At 43.0% G+C, this 16,616-nt stretch overlaps 1 protein-coding gene across 2 annotated transcripts in view; it reads right to left on the bottom strand.

The window, feature by feature from the left end:
- Positions 1–16,616, bottom strand: part of SMG6 (SMG6 nonsense mediated mRNA decay factor) — a 176,871-nt gene that overhangs the window by 60,674 nt on the left and 99,581 nt on the right. For both annotated transcript variants that reach the window (XM_074189201.1, XM_074189200.1), the window contains exon 13: positions 9,091–9,292. In XM_074189201.1, the coding sequence (XP_074045302.1) occupies positions 9,091–9,292 (202 nt within the window). The remainder of the gene's footprint in view (positions 1–9,090; positions 9,293–16,616) is intronic.

Below are 16,616 nucleotides of genomic sequence, written 5' to 3' on the forward strand. Positions count from 1 at the left end.
AAAATTATAAACATTACAAATTTTTTATTAAACAAAAGATTATAGTTTTTGAAAGTTGGGAGGGGTAGAGGGAACAAGGGAAGTGTGACAATTTAAAATAACACAGCTCAGAAGAAGCTTTCCACGGGTTATAGGGTTTTTTGGTAATTTTTTAAAATAGTTCATAAATTGTCCTTTACTTTAACATAGATAGTTACCCAATGCCTCTAAGTATTTAACCATAACCAAGTTGTGAATCTAAAGATTCCCAAGGACAAACAAAAAGTCATATTTGGCTCAGAACAAATTTTGCTTATACCCCACAATGGGCTAAGAACAATCAACCAAGGGGGCAGCCAGGTGACGCAGTGGATAGAGCACTGGCCCCGACCTGAGTTCAAATCCAACTTCAGATACTATATTAATCACCCAGCTGTGTGACCTTGGGCAAGTCACTTAACAACAACACCTTGCAAAAAGTTAAAAAAAAAAGAAGAGGAAGAACAGCCAATGAAGAAAAAGACTGACTAAATGCAAGTGAGGAATAGGCCTGAAGAAGAATCATGGGAAGAAGTTCACTGGTAGCAAGACAGTGAAGTAGGAAATAAGCTTACATTCACTACTAAACAAAGCAGAAACCCCATTTCTTCCTGTTTTAGAAAAAATTTTCCATTCATTCTAGTATCATCAGTTAAAAGTAGTCTTCTATCCAATAATATAAAGAAAAAACTGAAAAGCCAGGAGCCTCAGTAATCTTTGACTTCCTCTCTTTCCCCTACCATAACAAATAACCATGTCCTCTGCCAAAGTTTCCTTTCCAATGTTTCTCAGTCCTGTCAATAGTAGAGAGAATAGGGTATTACAAGACCCAGAAATAGAAGAGAGGACAGGCACACACCTTGTTCGTGCAGGGGCTGAAGCTGAATGAATCACACATTAACTATATTCTTTCTTCTACCACATTACCTTAGGAGAGGGGCTGGTGCATCATGGATCAGATCAAAACAGAGTAGGAATAAGAATGACTTGGGTAACCAGCTAAACCTGAGGGCTGAGGGGGGCCATGGCCCTTGGGCTGGCTGTTTATCCCCTTGTTTTTGATTGTCCTAAGTGGGTATGTTTACTGGTGTCTCTGCCGCTCTGAAGTCAAACTCCCCATGTTACTTCACATCTCAATCACACATCCAGTAATGATAAAACAGTGTTCCAAAATCATTCAAGAACTATGTGAGGGGTGGCTAGATGGCACAGCAGGGTAGCTAGATGGTGCAGTGGATAGAGCACTGGCCCTGGAGTCAGGAGAACCTGAGTTCAAATCTGGATTCAGTCACTTAATAATTACCTAGCTGTATGGCCTTGGGCTACTCACTTAACCCCACTGCCTTGCAAAAAAACCTAAAAAAAAGACCAAGAACTATGTGAATTGTGCACTGACAGAAACATTAAGTAACATGGTTGTTCCTCTCCATTTTTCTAACACTATTTCAAAGATAAAGACAATATTTTACCTCCTGACTTTTACTTATCTTGCAGCTTACTGTCAAATTCACTTTTCTTGAATACTGCCTTCAATCAAGAAATACAAATCACAGAATGTTCAAAGTACAGAGGCCTTTAGAAATCATCTCAGTCAATCCCTCTTCAGAAATGACTGATCTAAGGTCATATGATGAGTCACTTGACAGAGTAATGGCTTGAATCCAACCCAATCTCCTGAAAAGTATTCTTTTCACTTCCTCCTTCATTTTTCTACTTAAAACCCTTAAAGACATTCGACTGCTTAAGAATAAAAGTTCCTCAAGAATGGCCTTGAGGCTCTTCAGATATCTTTCATTAAACCTACCATTCATCGTATGCTCTTCCCAGGCTGGTCTACTTTTCCACAAATACATCTTGTGGATTATCTACCTTCATGCCTTTGTTCATTGTGCAGTCTGGACATGGGATGTCTGTTCTCTTGGCCTGTCTGAAACTATTCATCCAGTGAAGCCCAATCCACACATATTAAGTCTTTGGTCTTTTTTAACTCAAAAGAGATCTCTACTTCTTCTGAACATCTCCTATTTGCAGACATAATCACAGACTGTTATATGTGATTTAGCTTTCCATGGGTTTTGTCATTGTTTTCATTTTTTTAAATTTAAGGCAATGGGGTTAAGTGATTTGCTCAAGGTCACACAGCTAGGCAATTATTTCATGTCTGAGGCCGCATTTGAACTCAGGTCCTCCTGACTCCAAAGTTGGTACTCTATCCACTGTGCCACTTAGCTGCCCCCTCCTCATTGTTCTTTAAGGGCAGAGATCACATTTCCTAAATTTTTGTTATCCTCATGATGTTCCTTTCTCTAGGTATGTATTCTATGATTGTGTATAAACAAGGTTAAAAGAAAAGCAAGCCATCCAAGTGCACCTGTGAAGAAAGGCTGCAAGGCACTGATGAGGCTATTTCTTATTTCCCATCATTGCATGCTAAAAACTAGGATGATTTGGTCTGGATCCTTCTTCTCTAAATCTCTTCTTAATTCCAAATATAAAGAACAAAACTTGCAGAAACTAAATGCAGACACTCACACCAACATTTATAGTCAGGGTGCCAAGGTGAATGGGGAGCCCCTGTCTCATTACCCTTTTTCTAGGACTATCAGGAATGCTTTTGGTTGGTTCCTCTCAACCCAGATTGCTACATATCCTTAAGTCTAGGAAGGGTCAGCAACACTAACACAAAAACCCTAAAGGATGGGGTATATGTACCCTCTGCAACTACAACCATCACCAAAAAACTCCTCAAAAACGTTCAGATGGGGGCAGCTAGGTGGCGCAGTGGAAAAGAGCACTGGCCCTAGAGTCAGGAGTACCTGAGTTCAAATCTGGCCTCAGACACTTAATAATTACCAAGCTGTGTGGCCTTGGGCAAGCCACTTAACCTCATTTGCTTTGCAAAAACAAACAAACCCCGCCCCCCCAAAAAGAACCATTCAGATGATCAATTGAATCCTTTTAATGATATGAAACAGGAAAGTTTTTGCATCAAATATTTCTGAGAAGGGCCTAGCAGCTGCGATATATAGGAAATTAACACAAATACAAAAAACCAAGATCTCTTCCCCAATGGATAATAGTCAAAGGAAATGAACAAAGAATTCTCAAAGGCTAACTAGAAAATTCTGGGCAAATAGATGAAATATGGTTTCAAATCTCTATAAATAGAAAAATTGCATTCAAACCAACTCCTGAGTTTTCATCTCACATAAAAAGATGACGAAAGATGGAAACATTTAATGTCTCAGAAGTTTCAAAAAGAGAGGTACAACAGTATATCCTGTAGTAAAACAGTGAATGATGTTCACAAAGTAACAATCTTAATAAATAATTTGTAATGAAGTAACCAAAATGCTCATGCTTTTTAACGTAGAAATCCTAAACAGCCAAGACTCCAAAGAAAGTCAAAGATTGGAAAAGCCTATGAACACAACCAAATATCCAGAGGTATGCTTTGTGAAACCCATTATCTTATTATGTAATTTTGCTATCTCTTATATTTTATTTTTTCCTTCTTCTTAAGGATATAACTTCTCTCTCAACACATAAAATTTAGATCAATGCATACCATGGAAACAATGTAAAGACTAACAGACTGCCCTCTGTGGGGGGAGGGAAGCAAGATTAGGGGAAAAATTATAAAATTAAAAATAAAATCTTTTTTAAAAATTAAAAAACAAAAAAAAAAGAAGTATGTTTTGTGGTAAAAAGGACATGGAAGAGGTAAAGGCAGAAGAGCAGAACAACAGGAATAGAAAGCCTAGTCTTCCTTCCCAAATGCTTCCAAAGAGACCTGAAAAAATGTACCAGGCCAAATCCTGACACAGGAATTCAAGGCAAAATCCTTGTGAGGTGTTTTTCCAGACCCAGATTAGTCTAGGTCTGTGGACCATGGAAATCAGGTCTAGCCAAAAGCACATGGAAGATCATCACTGGGTGAAAGGTGGAGCACTGGGGCAGGAGATGAACCCAGACCTACAAGGAGAACATCTTTCAATTGCAGTCTGTGTTGTTCATGATTTGGTTCCAGGTCCCAGATCCAGGACACAATGAAGAGGATGAGGTAAGAAACGGGACAAGTCCAAGACAACATACCAAGAGAAGACTAAATTTGGTATAGTTTGGACCCAGTAGTGCACTAGGGTCTTAGTTCAAGCTTTGAGTCCTATCTGAAGCCTTTAGAGGAATAACCAGGGCAGAATTCCCAGGCAAAAGGGAGCCCATAGTTCAGTCACTCTGAATCAGCACACCTTTCCAGCTAGTTGAGAGTGATGAGTCCAGTAGCATCCACTATTGATCAGACCCAAATTCAGGTTAGGAACTTGTAGAATTCAGCCAGGAGTGCAGAAATTAGACTCTGCCCTGGATGGACCAGACCATTTTGGGTAGCAGCACTAAAAGCCTAGACTGTCCCTCATGGCCTAGAATAACACAGCACTCAATATCCCAAGAAAGCAGCCACAAGACCAGGCCTTCCCTGCAGAAGGGCACAGAGCCTAGTCCTAATATCAAGTCCAGAATCAGAAAGAAGACTGGAAGGATGAGCAAACAAAAAAGAATCCCACCTGAAGACAAAACATGCACAGACAAAGCCTCAAAGGAAAACACAGCTTAGGCACAAAATCAACCAGAATTCCTAGAGGAGACACAAGAGGTTAAAAAAAAGCCATTTTTAAAGTCTTTATAAAATAAAAGAGAATGTTAAGGGGAAAAAAATTGGAAAAAATGAGAGTTATGGAAGAAACAAATAAAAATGTAAAAATGAAATTAACAGCACAGTGTAAGAGGTATACTATAAACCTTGCCTAAGCAAAAAATTTCCCTGAAAAGTAGAATGGGTTAAAGTCAATAGACAATCAAATTATTAAAACAAGTCAAAAGACTGAAAAAAAATTAGATGAAATGAATAGGGGCAGCAAGGTGGCAGAGTGGATAAAGCACTGATTCTGGAGTCAGCAAAACCTGAGTTCCAGTTTGGTCTCAGACAATAATTACCTGTGTGACCTTGGGCAAGTCACTTAACCCCACTGCTTTGTAACCCCCCCAAAAAAGAAAAAAATAGCAAAAATAAAGGAGAAAAAAAAAATTTAAACATTACCAAATTATTTGAACACTGATAAAAAAAAAAGATCTTAGGTAATTTATTTTTAAAAATCTCCCCAGACAAGAGGGCAAAATAAAAACAAAATCCATTAACCATTTCCTGAAAAAAACTCCTAAATGACAATTTCCAAGAAAATGATAGCCAAAATTCAGAGATTCCAAGTCAAAGGAAAAATTCTGCAAGCAGTGAGAAATAAAGAATTCAAGCAGTGAGGAATCAGAGTAGAATCACACATGATTTAGCAGCTACCACCATAAAGGAATGAAGAGTTTGGAACACAATACTCCAGAAGGCAATTTAGCCAGCAAAACTGAGTATAATCCTATAAGGTAGGGAGTGGTGATGGAATGAAATGGAATAAATGAGAGGCCTTCCAAGAATTTCTCATGAAAAGATCAAAGTTGCACAGAAACTTTGAAGTTTAAACTCAAAGGTCAAGGGTCACATAAAAAGATAAATATAGGGGCAGCTAGGTGGCAGAGTAAATAGAGCACAGGCCCTGGAGTCAGGAGGACCTGAGTTCAAATCTGACCACAGACACTTAATATTGCCTAGCTGTGTGATCCTGGTCAAGTCAATTAACCCTACTGCTTTAAATAAATAAATTTTTTTTTAAAAAAGGCAAATATGATCAAGCAATGATAAGGGATAAAACAAGGATAAACTGTTTACATTATTATATAGGGAGATGGTACATATATCCTCATACAACTCTATCATCATCAGGGGTCACAGACACAGTGGCTATATTGTGATGTTTGCAAGAAAAGGGAAAAGGAATGTGCTAGGAGAACAGGGAAAGGAAGTTTGGGAAAAATTGTCTCATAAGAGGCTGAGTTGACACTTATACAAACAAGGAAACTTGAGTCTCACTTTCATCTGAAATGACAGAGGTTGAAAAAATATCCTTTATATCTCTGTCTCTCACACATACACACACATCTAGGTACAAAAATATATTTTACTCAACATGAAAATAAAAGGGAAAGAGGAGAAGATAGCAGGGGTAATTAGAAGGAATGTAAACTAAGGAAAGGATTAATTTTAATGAAAATAAACTTTAACTAAGGGAATATTATAAAATATATTTTTTTGAGATGGGTAAGAAGGGTAACCTGAAGGGGTGCTCATCAAATGGAAAATGACTAGATAAATTCTAGTATATGAATATGATGAAATACTGAAATGATGAAGGGAACGGATTCAGATAAACCTTGGAAGACTTCTATGAACTGATGCAAAGTGAAGTGCAGAAAAATTTATACAATGAACAAGAATATGGTAAAAAAAAGAAACAACTATGAAAGAACCAGGAGCTCTAATCAGTATAATGATCAATCACAATTCCAGAGGAGCCATGATGAAACAGGCTACCCACACCTCCTATTAGGGAGGTGAAGGATTAAGAGTGCAGAATGAAACAAGATTCTTTTTTTTTTGACATGTAAAATATGGAAATTTCTTTTGACTGACTTATATGTTTGTAAAATTTTTGATTTTCTTTACTTCTCAATTAGGACAGTACAGTGAGAAGGTAGATTTCTGAGGATTGAAAAAAATAAAATTTTAAAAAAGTAAAACTCTTGATTGAAAACAACAGCTAAAGAACTGGAAAAAAATTTGTTGCTCACTGAGGATTAACTAAACAAAGTGTGGTGCATGAATGTGATGGAATATTACATCATTAAAAATGATGAATATGGACAAGTCTGAAAAGTTCTGAAAGGTTTATATTAATTTTAACAAAGCAAAGAAAGCATAAATAGTAAAATTAACCATCTGTGTGTATGTGTGTGTGTGTGCGCGCGCGCGCTGGCCCAAGAGAGGGGTAAAGAAAAGACTTCCTACCCCTTTTCCAGAGGTGAGAGATTATGAGAAATTTGTTTATACACTCAAACATGATCACAGGATCTGTGTTCAAATCCTGCCTCTAACACTTCCTACCTGTGTGACTTTAGGCAAGTCATCTAACCTCTCTGGGTCTGTTTCCTCACTTGTAAAATGAGGGATTCTCTTCTAGCTCTAAAACTCTAATTGTAAGATTCAGGTGTTGGTTGGTTCTGTTGAAATCTTCTCTTTTTAGATTTTTGAGTCTCCATCTTCAGTTTCCTTGTGTGTGTATGTTATGTGTGTGTGTGTATATACACTGGTACAAAGGTATCTCCATACACACACACACACACACACACACACACACACACACACACATGCAGTTTTATGGTATTTCCCTTCTGTGTAGCCTATGAATTCCAGAGGTATTCAGAACCAGGATTAGGGATAGAGATCTAAGCTATGACCCTCTAATGGCATGAAGCAGGAAGGGCTATCAAAGAGACATATGTTCAATTTGTATGAAGGGGAAGGCTGTGATTGGTCAGAATTTCTCCAACTCCCTGCTCAGAAATACAATTACCACAATGACTAATGCCTCAAAAGCATCTTCCACAGTTAGGGTCACTTCCTGGTCAAGGAAGAGCAATGGAGGTTTTCACTGACCTAGGCAGTGATTATGCTATTTTTGTTTCTTTTCTAAATTTTATACATACATGATTACTCAAATCTCCTTATTTTTCTCACACCAAAGTACTTCACACCATCTATCCCCTGATACTGCAGGGAGAGAAGCAGAAGGCAGGTTACAGTGTCTTTAAGAGGAATCTTAACCCAGGTTTCTTCTATTAAAAGGCACAAGCTAAGTTTCCCCACTTCCAATCTCCCACCAGTAGACTGCATCTTGCTCGTCTCATCTTTAACTGGACAGAGGCCAATATATTCACATCTGGGGCCTTTAAACTTGACAGAACATGACTCTGGATAGCCAAATGGCCATCCATTACCTTTCCATATTCCATTTTCCATTACACCAATATCCTTCAAACTCTTAAATTTCTTTAATTTAGGGGTTCTCATCATTGAACAATGAATTAAAGGCTCCCCTGTATGCAGGTTTTGACTGGGATTTTGGTTTTTGTTTTCTCATTTTGTTTAATTCCCTTGTCTTCACTCCATCTACGTTTTGCTAATGCGCTCTGCTCAGCCTGTAGCCACAACACATCCAGAGTTCTGCCTCTCTCCACATCAGGAATTTCTGAAGTACAGAGAGAATTCTGCCCTAAGAAGCCACTTACAGGCTCCTGCTAAAAGATCTCTCCCCCAGGGGACATGCTGCTGACAAATCTGCAGAACTTGCAACTCACATAGGAAACCCAGCCCCCACAGAGGAGAATTCTTAATTCCCAGAGGGCAGGAAATCAGAATGCCTCTTCTCCAGCCTATGAAGTGATGTGGGGAACAGGAAGCTAGAAGCACTGCCCCACTGGCCACCTGGCCGAGAACTCCCTGATGAACCATGGCTATGAATCCCACAGTCCCCACCGTGTCAACAGGGAATGGGGTTTTGTTTTTCTATAAACAGACAGACAAGAAAAAAATTCAGGTTAAAATGTAATTCTTAAAGGAAGGAAAATAGAAACCAGGCAGTGGGGAATGCTTCATATTCCTAAAAGCCTTTTGTAAGTTAACACATGGTGTCTGCTTCTCTCTAGTCACCTATTTATCACTCTCCTCTTTAGAGAAGGGAAGAAAGCCCTGGCTCCTTTCCTAGGGCCGAGTTTTGTGGCTAGGAGGAGGGAGGAGGTGGAGGGAGGAGGGTGCTTTAAGCATGATGCAAACCATTTGGAGCTGAGTGAGAGCATTGCCAACACAAGCTGCACTATTTAAACAAGTGAGGAAATGATCGTATATACAACATGCCAGCGAGCACACACACACACCAAAGGAAGTCGAGAGGGTTTTTTTTCATGACACAGAGCTGGATGTCAGCGGCTAAAAGGTCGATATTTTCCCTTAACACCCTTCTCAATGACTTAATCATGTTCCGTTTGCACAGAAAACTTCCCAAGAATAAAAAAAGTCTGGAGAATTCAGGGAGGGCTGGGAGTGGGGGGAATGTTTGGCCTTGTGCTGACCTTGTCCGAGGTTTTCTCCACGTAGCAGGGGTCTTGGGGGGCAGCCAGCAGGGGGACGAAGCCCGAGAGGAGCCGATCCTCTTCCAGGATAAGAAGGGTGAGGTCATCGTCCGGGTCCTTGTACAATGGTACCTCCGACTGATTCACGGCCGTCAATATGTTACAGAAATCAGCTAGTGTCGCCCACACGTCCACAGCCACCCTGTGAAAAAGAGGGGAAGAGGAATGAGTAGAGATCTGAGGTGGGATGAACCAGAGCATTCTTTGCACCCACAACTAGGGAGGGGACTTCTGCAAACCTCCGTTAGCATGGGCATCTGCCAGGAAACCTTGCAAAGCCAGCCAGGATCCCAAGCTGAGCCCATGGCTGCAATCTGGGGGGGTTTCCATGGTCTCAAAGCTAAAATTGGTTGAGGGGCCTTTTAAATCCCCACCAGAGAGGAAAAGGAATTTAGAGGATCAGCTGTCTCATGTAGGCCCTGTCGCCCCTGCAGACAGTGCGCCTGGGACACTCACTCGACACTCGAGACACGCTGTGCCTGAGGCAGCTCCCACAATTCCTCAGCATGGGCCCAGCCAAGTGCATGCCACATGGACACGTCACTGAGGCGCCTGCCTCCCCCCCAAAAAAACAGACATGGAGGACGACTCAGGAACAGAATGTAAAGACCTTTTACCCCCTGTATTTCTGCAGTTTCTTCCCTCTTTCCAAGCTACAGAAATACCCAACATCACCCCTAGAAAAGATGTCTGGTCTCATCTCTTTTCCAAAGCAAAATCTTTTACATGTTTTCAGCAAAACCAACCTACCGATCAACCAACCAGCCAAGTCCCACCAAAGTCAGGTTGTCTAGTCCCCCTCCCTTCCCCCCACCCCAGGCAGCTAGGGGTGCCCCAGAGTACAAAGCAGGGAGCCCAGAGTCAGGAAGAGCCTCTGCTGCCTCTCTCTCCCAGGGTTTCTGTGAAGATCAGATGAGACAACACTGGCAGGCAGCAGTTGGCCCAATGTGCCCCGCCAAGGGCCCTTCCTCCCTTCCTGACCTCATGTTAGCTGTCACCATCACTCTGGCAAATAACTAAACTGCTCTGACCCTCCCTTTCTTGGGGACCTCCTTAACTGCACACCTACATAGGGGCTTTAAGGACTGAATGAGACAATTAGTCCAGCCCTTAGAAAGCTACAAGCCCTGATAACCAATGTTCACTCTTCTCCTCCCCTGGATAGTTAGTTCTTAGGAAAAGATACCAGTCTGAATTGTCTGATCATCCCCAAGTCAAGCTCCAAGAACACAGGGGTCAAAGGGGAGAAGAGGTCACTTCTCTAGGGTCCATCAAATCCCTCTGTGACTCAGATGGTTCAGAGGTCTGGTCACTGGACCCATAGGGCTCCAGAAAGAGGGAGGTTGAGGCTGCTGATGTCATGGTCTTAAAGAACAAATGACAAACATGCTTGTCCCAGGAATGATGTTGAAAGCCAGACTAAGGCTGGCAGCACACTCAGAGAAGGTGTGAGAGGTCACTGAAAAGCAGATCCACTATCCCTGCAATGCCACCCTAGTCAAGGAACACGTCATCATCAAAGAGTTCAGAGCTCAGCTTAAGAGGTGAATGGCAGACAGCAAAGGAGAGTGAACAGCACAAGCTACAACCTGGAGTTTCCCTGGGGAAGCTCTTGAGCTCAGACATCCTCTCCCTCTACCTGCCCCCCCCGCTCTCTGTCCCCCCAGTGTTTGCTCAGAATGGGGGCCTCAACCCTGATCATCATCACAAATCTGGACCTCAGAAGAAGGCAAGATAAAGGGCATGCAAAGGACAAGCTGCAAGCCTCTACCATGTCGGGCAGAATCCAAGAAGAGAGGGATCAAGGAGGGTGGGCGTGGAATATCCCGAGTGGCTCCAGGTGGACAGGACCAATGCTAGTTTATTTACTGGAATCACTGTACTAGGAAAATGCAGTGAAATGAAACATCTTGTTTTCAAGAGCGTCCTGGGAGCCAGGCCGGACACAGCTCCATTAATCACCCAACAACCCCTAATCCACACATATGTCCTGCCGAGGTAACTGGCCTCTATATTGTGTGCGGGCAAACACACCCAGGGGAGAAGAGACACAGGGGAGAGGCAGTTTGCTAAAGTTTCTCTCTGCAGACACCAACAACCAGACTCATTCACAAAGCTCCATCTTTTGGCTCAGCTGGGTTGGGCTGTCAGAAATGTTTAAATATGGAAAAAAATAAACAGTTGCAACACGTTTCTGTGCAGAGATCTGTCCGAGCTCCTTTGTGATGTAATGGGAAACACGGCGTTTGGGCTACCAGCTGTAGAATAAACAGAGCTTTGAGGGTTAAAAGGAACTGAACTTTCCACGACCCCTATCTGCAGAGAAGAAAATAATAAGAGGAATGATGCACTGCCCCACAGCTCTGATAGTTTATCCTCTGGTCCTGGCTGCAGAGACAAGCACCGGATGTGATAGGGCTGATCAGGGCTGCCTCCGAGGTTAGCCCTGCCTATGACAGCCACTGAGGGACCCAGAAGGCTCTTCCAACCTCTCCTCCTTCCTCCCCCAGTGCCTCCCTTGGAGCCCCCTGCCCAAGATCAGAACCCAACCCTGGTAAGCCCCAGGCAGAAGACTCATTCAGGGGCAGAGTAGCAATTTGGAAAATAAACAAACAGGAAAGACAGGGAAGAAAGAAGGTGAAAAGTCTTGGAGTTGAACTCCAGGACTTGGGGTTGCAGCTGGGCGTATACAGGATCGGGATGCATTAGTCAGGCATCTTGGGAGATGGATGTGGGGCATGAAGCCTCCCCAGCCAGAAGGAGGCAATCGAGAATCACCACCAGGAGCTGGCCTGGTGGGAGGCCCACATTCCCCTCTCATGCTCTAAGCCCCACCATCTTAGACCCAAGATGCAGAAATCTGTGGTACCATCTGGTTCTCATTACTATGTTCTCCTGCCCGGGGCTCAGATAAACCAAAACGGACTCCTCCCAGGGATTACTGGCCCCTGCCTGGGACCCATGCCCATGCCTGACTTTCACCCATTACCACCCACCCAGTGCCAAAACCTTAAAGCTCACTCCTAGGATGGGGTGGAGAAGAGCTTCCACCCCAATGTCACTGTGAGATGAGAACTCAAGAGCCCAGGACCAGAAGCACATGGCAAGCCCAGAGCTCACACTGGAATGCAAAAGGTCTCAGCAGGAGATGGGTCAGTTGTGCCTCCCTGAATTAGGGCACTGATGTCTTGGGCTCTGACTAGCTGCTTTTTCTTGGGGTCTATCTTGCTCCCACCCCTTTCTCTCAGACAGACGCACAGCCCCACTGGAAACCTTCATCCCTTCTCATCAGCACTAGTGCTGCAGCCTAAGTGGTCTCTGTGCTTCTAGCCTCTCCTAGAGCTCCCAACAGGATGGCCCAAGAGTCCAAGGCTTATCACATCCTTCCTCCACTCAGAGGCCCCCCTCTCCCCATTAAGATGAAGATGAACTTCTAGGTCCTTCACAACCTAGCATCAACTTCTTATGCCAGGCTTACTTCAGTGTATTTTTTATCCTCTTTGCTCCCCTACTTCGGGCCATCCTCACTCCATGTCTAGCATTCGCTCCATCCTTTCTTCTAACTTTCAGAATCTATCTGAGCCCCACCTGCTCCATAAGGTTATTCCCAGAGCCCCCAGAAATGCCTTCATACCTACTTTACCACTGTCATCTTCTCTCTGCATGTTGCTTCTCTTCCCTCCCATACCCCAGCCTGCCATCTAGGGGGTATTGACCCAATATTTCCATTCACTGACTGAATTCCCAAGCTCAGTTCCTAATTCTATTCTCACTGCTGCTACAGGTGCCAATCTACATGGGTTAAAAGAGCCCAATAGTATTGTTGGATCTTGCTATCTCTTACACTTATGTTTTTTCCTTAAGGATATGATTTCTCTCTCATCACACTCAATCTGGATCAATGTACAACATGGAAACAAAGTAAAGACTGACAGATTGCTTTCTATGGGGGGGTAGGGGGAGGGAAATAAGATTGGGGGGAAAATTGTAAAACTCAAATAATATCTTTAATAGAAAAAAAATAAAAATACATCTTGATAACAGTTTCAATATTAAAAAAAAAAGAGTCCAATAGCATTTGGTCGGTTTTCAGTCAGTGGTTTTTTAAAATTTATTTAAGGCAACTTGCCCAAGGTCACACAGCTAGGCAATGATTAAAGCGTCTGAGGCTGGATTTGAACTTAGGTCCTCCTGACTCCAGGGCCAATGCTCTATCCACTGCATCACCTAGCTGCCCCTTGCGCAGGGGAGTTTTGAAGAAAAAGTGAGATACCCACAAAAGATTCACAGTTTAGATGAGCCCTGGGGCCCAGACACAACCACCTCACCTCTCAATGGTCATGTTTTAGGAGTGGGACAGTCAGTTCTTTGTAAAGCAATTTCTTCTCTGTAACAGGGAAAAGGTCTCAACTTATCCCTACTAGCAAAACATTTCCAAAATAGCTCCTAAGTCTCCAGGGTTCAAAAATACTGAAAAGTTCTGGGTGATAACTTCTGAACCTTGAAGATTCTCAGTCACCTTGAGGTCTGCAGTTATAGGATGATAGCTAATACACAAAAATAAGTCACTGGACATCAAATTACTCAATTAGACAGGGTGATCCCTGGGTGGCTATTTCAGCAGGCACAGAATTCCCACAAAACAAACTCCTTTCTGCATACCCTTCTGTATCCAAATCCAGAGAGATGAAGTTACAGACAATGGGAAAGGTACCTGGAGAACAGGGAATGGAGGTAGATTTATCCTACTATAGACCAACATACTTGCCTTCTTGGCTAAATTCTTAAACATATTATCTCCCTGACAGTCTAAGAACATTAGCATGGTGCCATGCATAGAGGAGACATTTCATTAACAATTGGTGAACTAATCTGGGCACTTAGGAAGGGGAAGTAGAGATATTTAAGAGCAAAATAGGTTCCTTAAATTCAGTCCCATCTTATTTGTAAAGGATAACTAGACTGGGCAGATGAATCTGAAAGGAAGTCTCTAGTGGTGCGCCCAGGGTTCTGCCCTTGGCCTTGCTGTGTACAACTTTGAGGCAGATGAAGAGACAGGTGGCATGCTTATGAAGTTTGCAGATGACATGAACAGATGACAGAACTGAGATCCAAAAAAGAACCTAATAGACTAAAAAGGGGGACTGAATCTGAGAGGATAAAATTTAACAGAAACAAATGTAAAAAAAACAAAACTATGCTTGGACTCAGAACATTAAGTTCAGGACTTTACCAGCTGAAAGGGGTGCAGTTAGATAACATTTTGTATCCAAAAACCCTCAGAGTTTTAGGGACCCACAAGCAAATTCAACAGGAATCACATAGCAGCTCAAAAAAGCGAATGTGGGGGCGGCTAGGCACAGTGGATAAAGCACCGCCTTGGAGTCAGGAGTACCTGGGTTCAAATTCAACCTCAGACACTTAATAATTACCTAGCTGTGTGGCCTTGGGCAAGCCACTTAACCCCATTGCCTTACAAAAACTAAAAAAAAAAAAAAAAAAGTGAAAGTAGGTTGCATCACCATGAAGAGAAATTTAGTGTCTAGAACAAGGGAGACTAAAGGGCCGACTGACCCATGTTCTGGCCAGACTGCACTGAGATAGAGGGCTCCCTTGTGGGTGCTAAGATTGTGGAAAGGATGACCAACTTGAGGCATTCAGAGGGGGTAGACCAAGAGGGTGGAATAGTCAAAACCATACCATCAGAGGAAAACAGCGATACATAGTACAGAGAAGACTTTAGGGGTCAAGTAGAGGCAGAATCAGATGTGCCGTCCAACAAACGAGAAGAACTGGGATGACAGGTGTAAGCTGAAGTGGCAGATTTAAACTCAACTGTTGGAGTTATGACAAAAAATAATGGACTCCTCTGGCACTTAAGTGGGAGCAAGGATGCTGTATAGGTCAGAGACTCAAGAGTAGGCCCCCTCCCAAGCACCACCTAGTCCCTTCTCAGGGATGATGGGCAGGGGAGTTCAGATAGAGAAAAGAATGGATGACGACTATTGACATCACTGCTAACTCTGAGTACATGATTCCAAGAGGGTCCAACAGCCCACCCAGGGGGCACACACCACATAGCAAGATAGTGGGCTCCTCCATGGAGCCAGAACACCAGGTCCTGGCTTAGGAGGGAGAGGCCAAAGGCTGGGAGCTGCAAGAATACACACAGAACCAGGGCTTGATCACCTCCCCACAGACACACATTCACTTACTCCACCAGGACAGGAAAAAAATAAGAGTTAATTTACTTTTTATTGCCTCAGAATTCCAGGGTTTAATGTAGCTGTCAGTTTGAGTGCAGAGCAGCTGCCGGCCGATACAATGCAGCCCAGCCCAGCCCAGGTGATTGGGGAAACACATTTCACACAAATGGACCAACATAGACTCTTGGCTTGTTGTTTGGGGGATATTGATTCAGGGATCAGATTAACCCTTCGGGTTGAGGTTAGTTCTGCAAACAGTAATCAGAAAAGCAGCTTTCATCAAAGGCAGTGAGAGGGCTTGGACTCTGGGGGGGGGCTTTTCTGTTGGGGGGGGGGTTTCTAACCTAAATTATACTGTACAAAGTGCTTTTTAAGAATAAGGTGTGAGGCATCAGATAATCACCTTCCTGACTTGAACAGAGAGAGACAGAAAGTTCTGCCAATTCTATAGGTGGGAGGTCAGTCAGGTCTGACTCCAAGCCCCACCTTGGATAGGGCATTCCATGGGGGAAGGAAAAGCTCAAAGGCATCTCAGCCCTCAGGGGCTCTGGCCATCTTTCTGGTAAGCCCAAGGTAGCTCCAAGCACTCTTGCACACCCCACCATTTTGACTGGTGATTAATATCAAGCACAATGACCCCATGTTACAAGCCTGCAGGGGCCTGTGGAGGTGGCCATTTCCTGTGTAATACCAGCTTGTTTAAACACTAACATTCAAACTCCACAGCTGCAGAACAAACCCGGAAAGAGCTGAGTGAGAAGAAGCCCTGCATTGTGTTTCAGAGCCACAGAAGATCAGAGAAGTAATACAGATGGGAAACGAGTTGGGTCTTTTGGTTCCTGGGGTGAGGAGAGCTGGAAATATGGCTGAGCCAGCACAGGACCCAGGCAAAGAGAAGCCTGGAGAGAAAAAAAAAATCCCTCCTAGGTCAAAGGTATGTCCTAAGGATGGGAAAGATTGAAACCTTCCAAAAGGCTAGCTAGCATCCAGGCTGAAGGCGGAAGAATGAATCTAAGATACTTAGAAGTATCTCAGAATAAAAACAACTTGCTAGTTCTCAGGTCTATCTCCCCAAGAGTCTGTGGTCAGGAGGGGTCCCAGGACAGAACTATGCAGGCATCTCCCTTTTAAGGCTTTAGGAGTAGGAAAGCATGTCGCCAAGGTGCCACAGTGATAAGAAGAGGAAACATTACTCCCTGAATTAAGTTAAAGAGAGGCCAGACAAGCTAACATCCCTCTGAGTCAAAGGTTTTTTTTCTT

Source organism: Macrotis lagotis, chromosome 5 (assembly GCF_037893015.1).
Source record: "Macrotis lagotis isolate mMagLag1 chromosome 5, bilby.v1.9.chrom.fasta, whole genome shotgun sequence".
Taxonomy (NCBI): domain Eukaryota; kingdom Metazoa; phylum Chordata; class Mammalia; order Peramelemorphia; family Peramelidae; genus Macrotis; species Macrotis lagotis.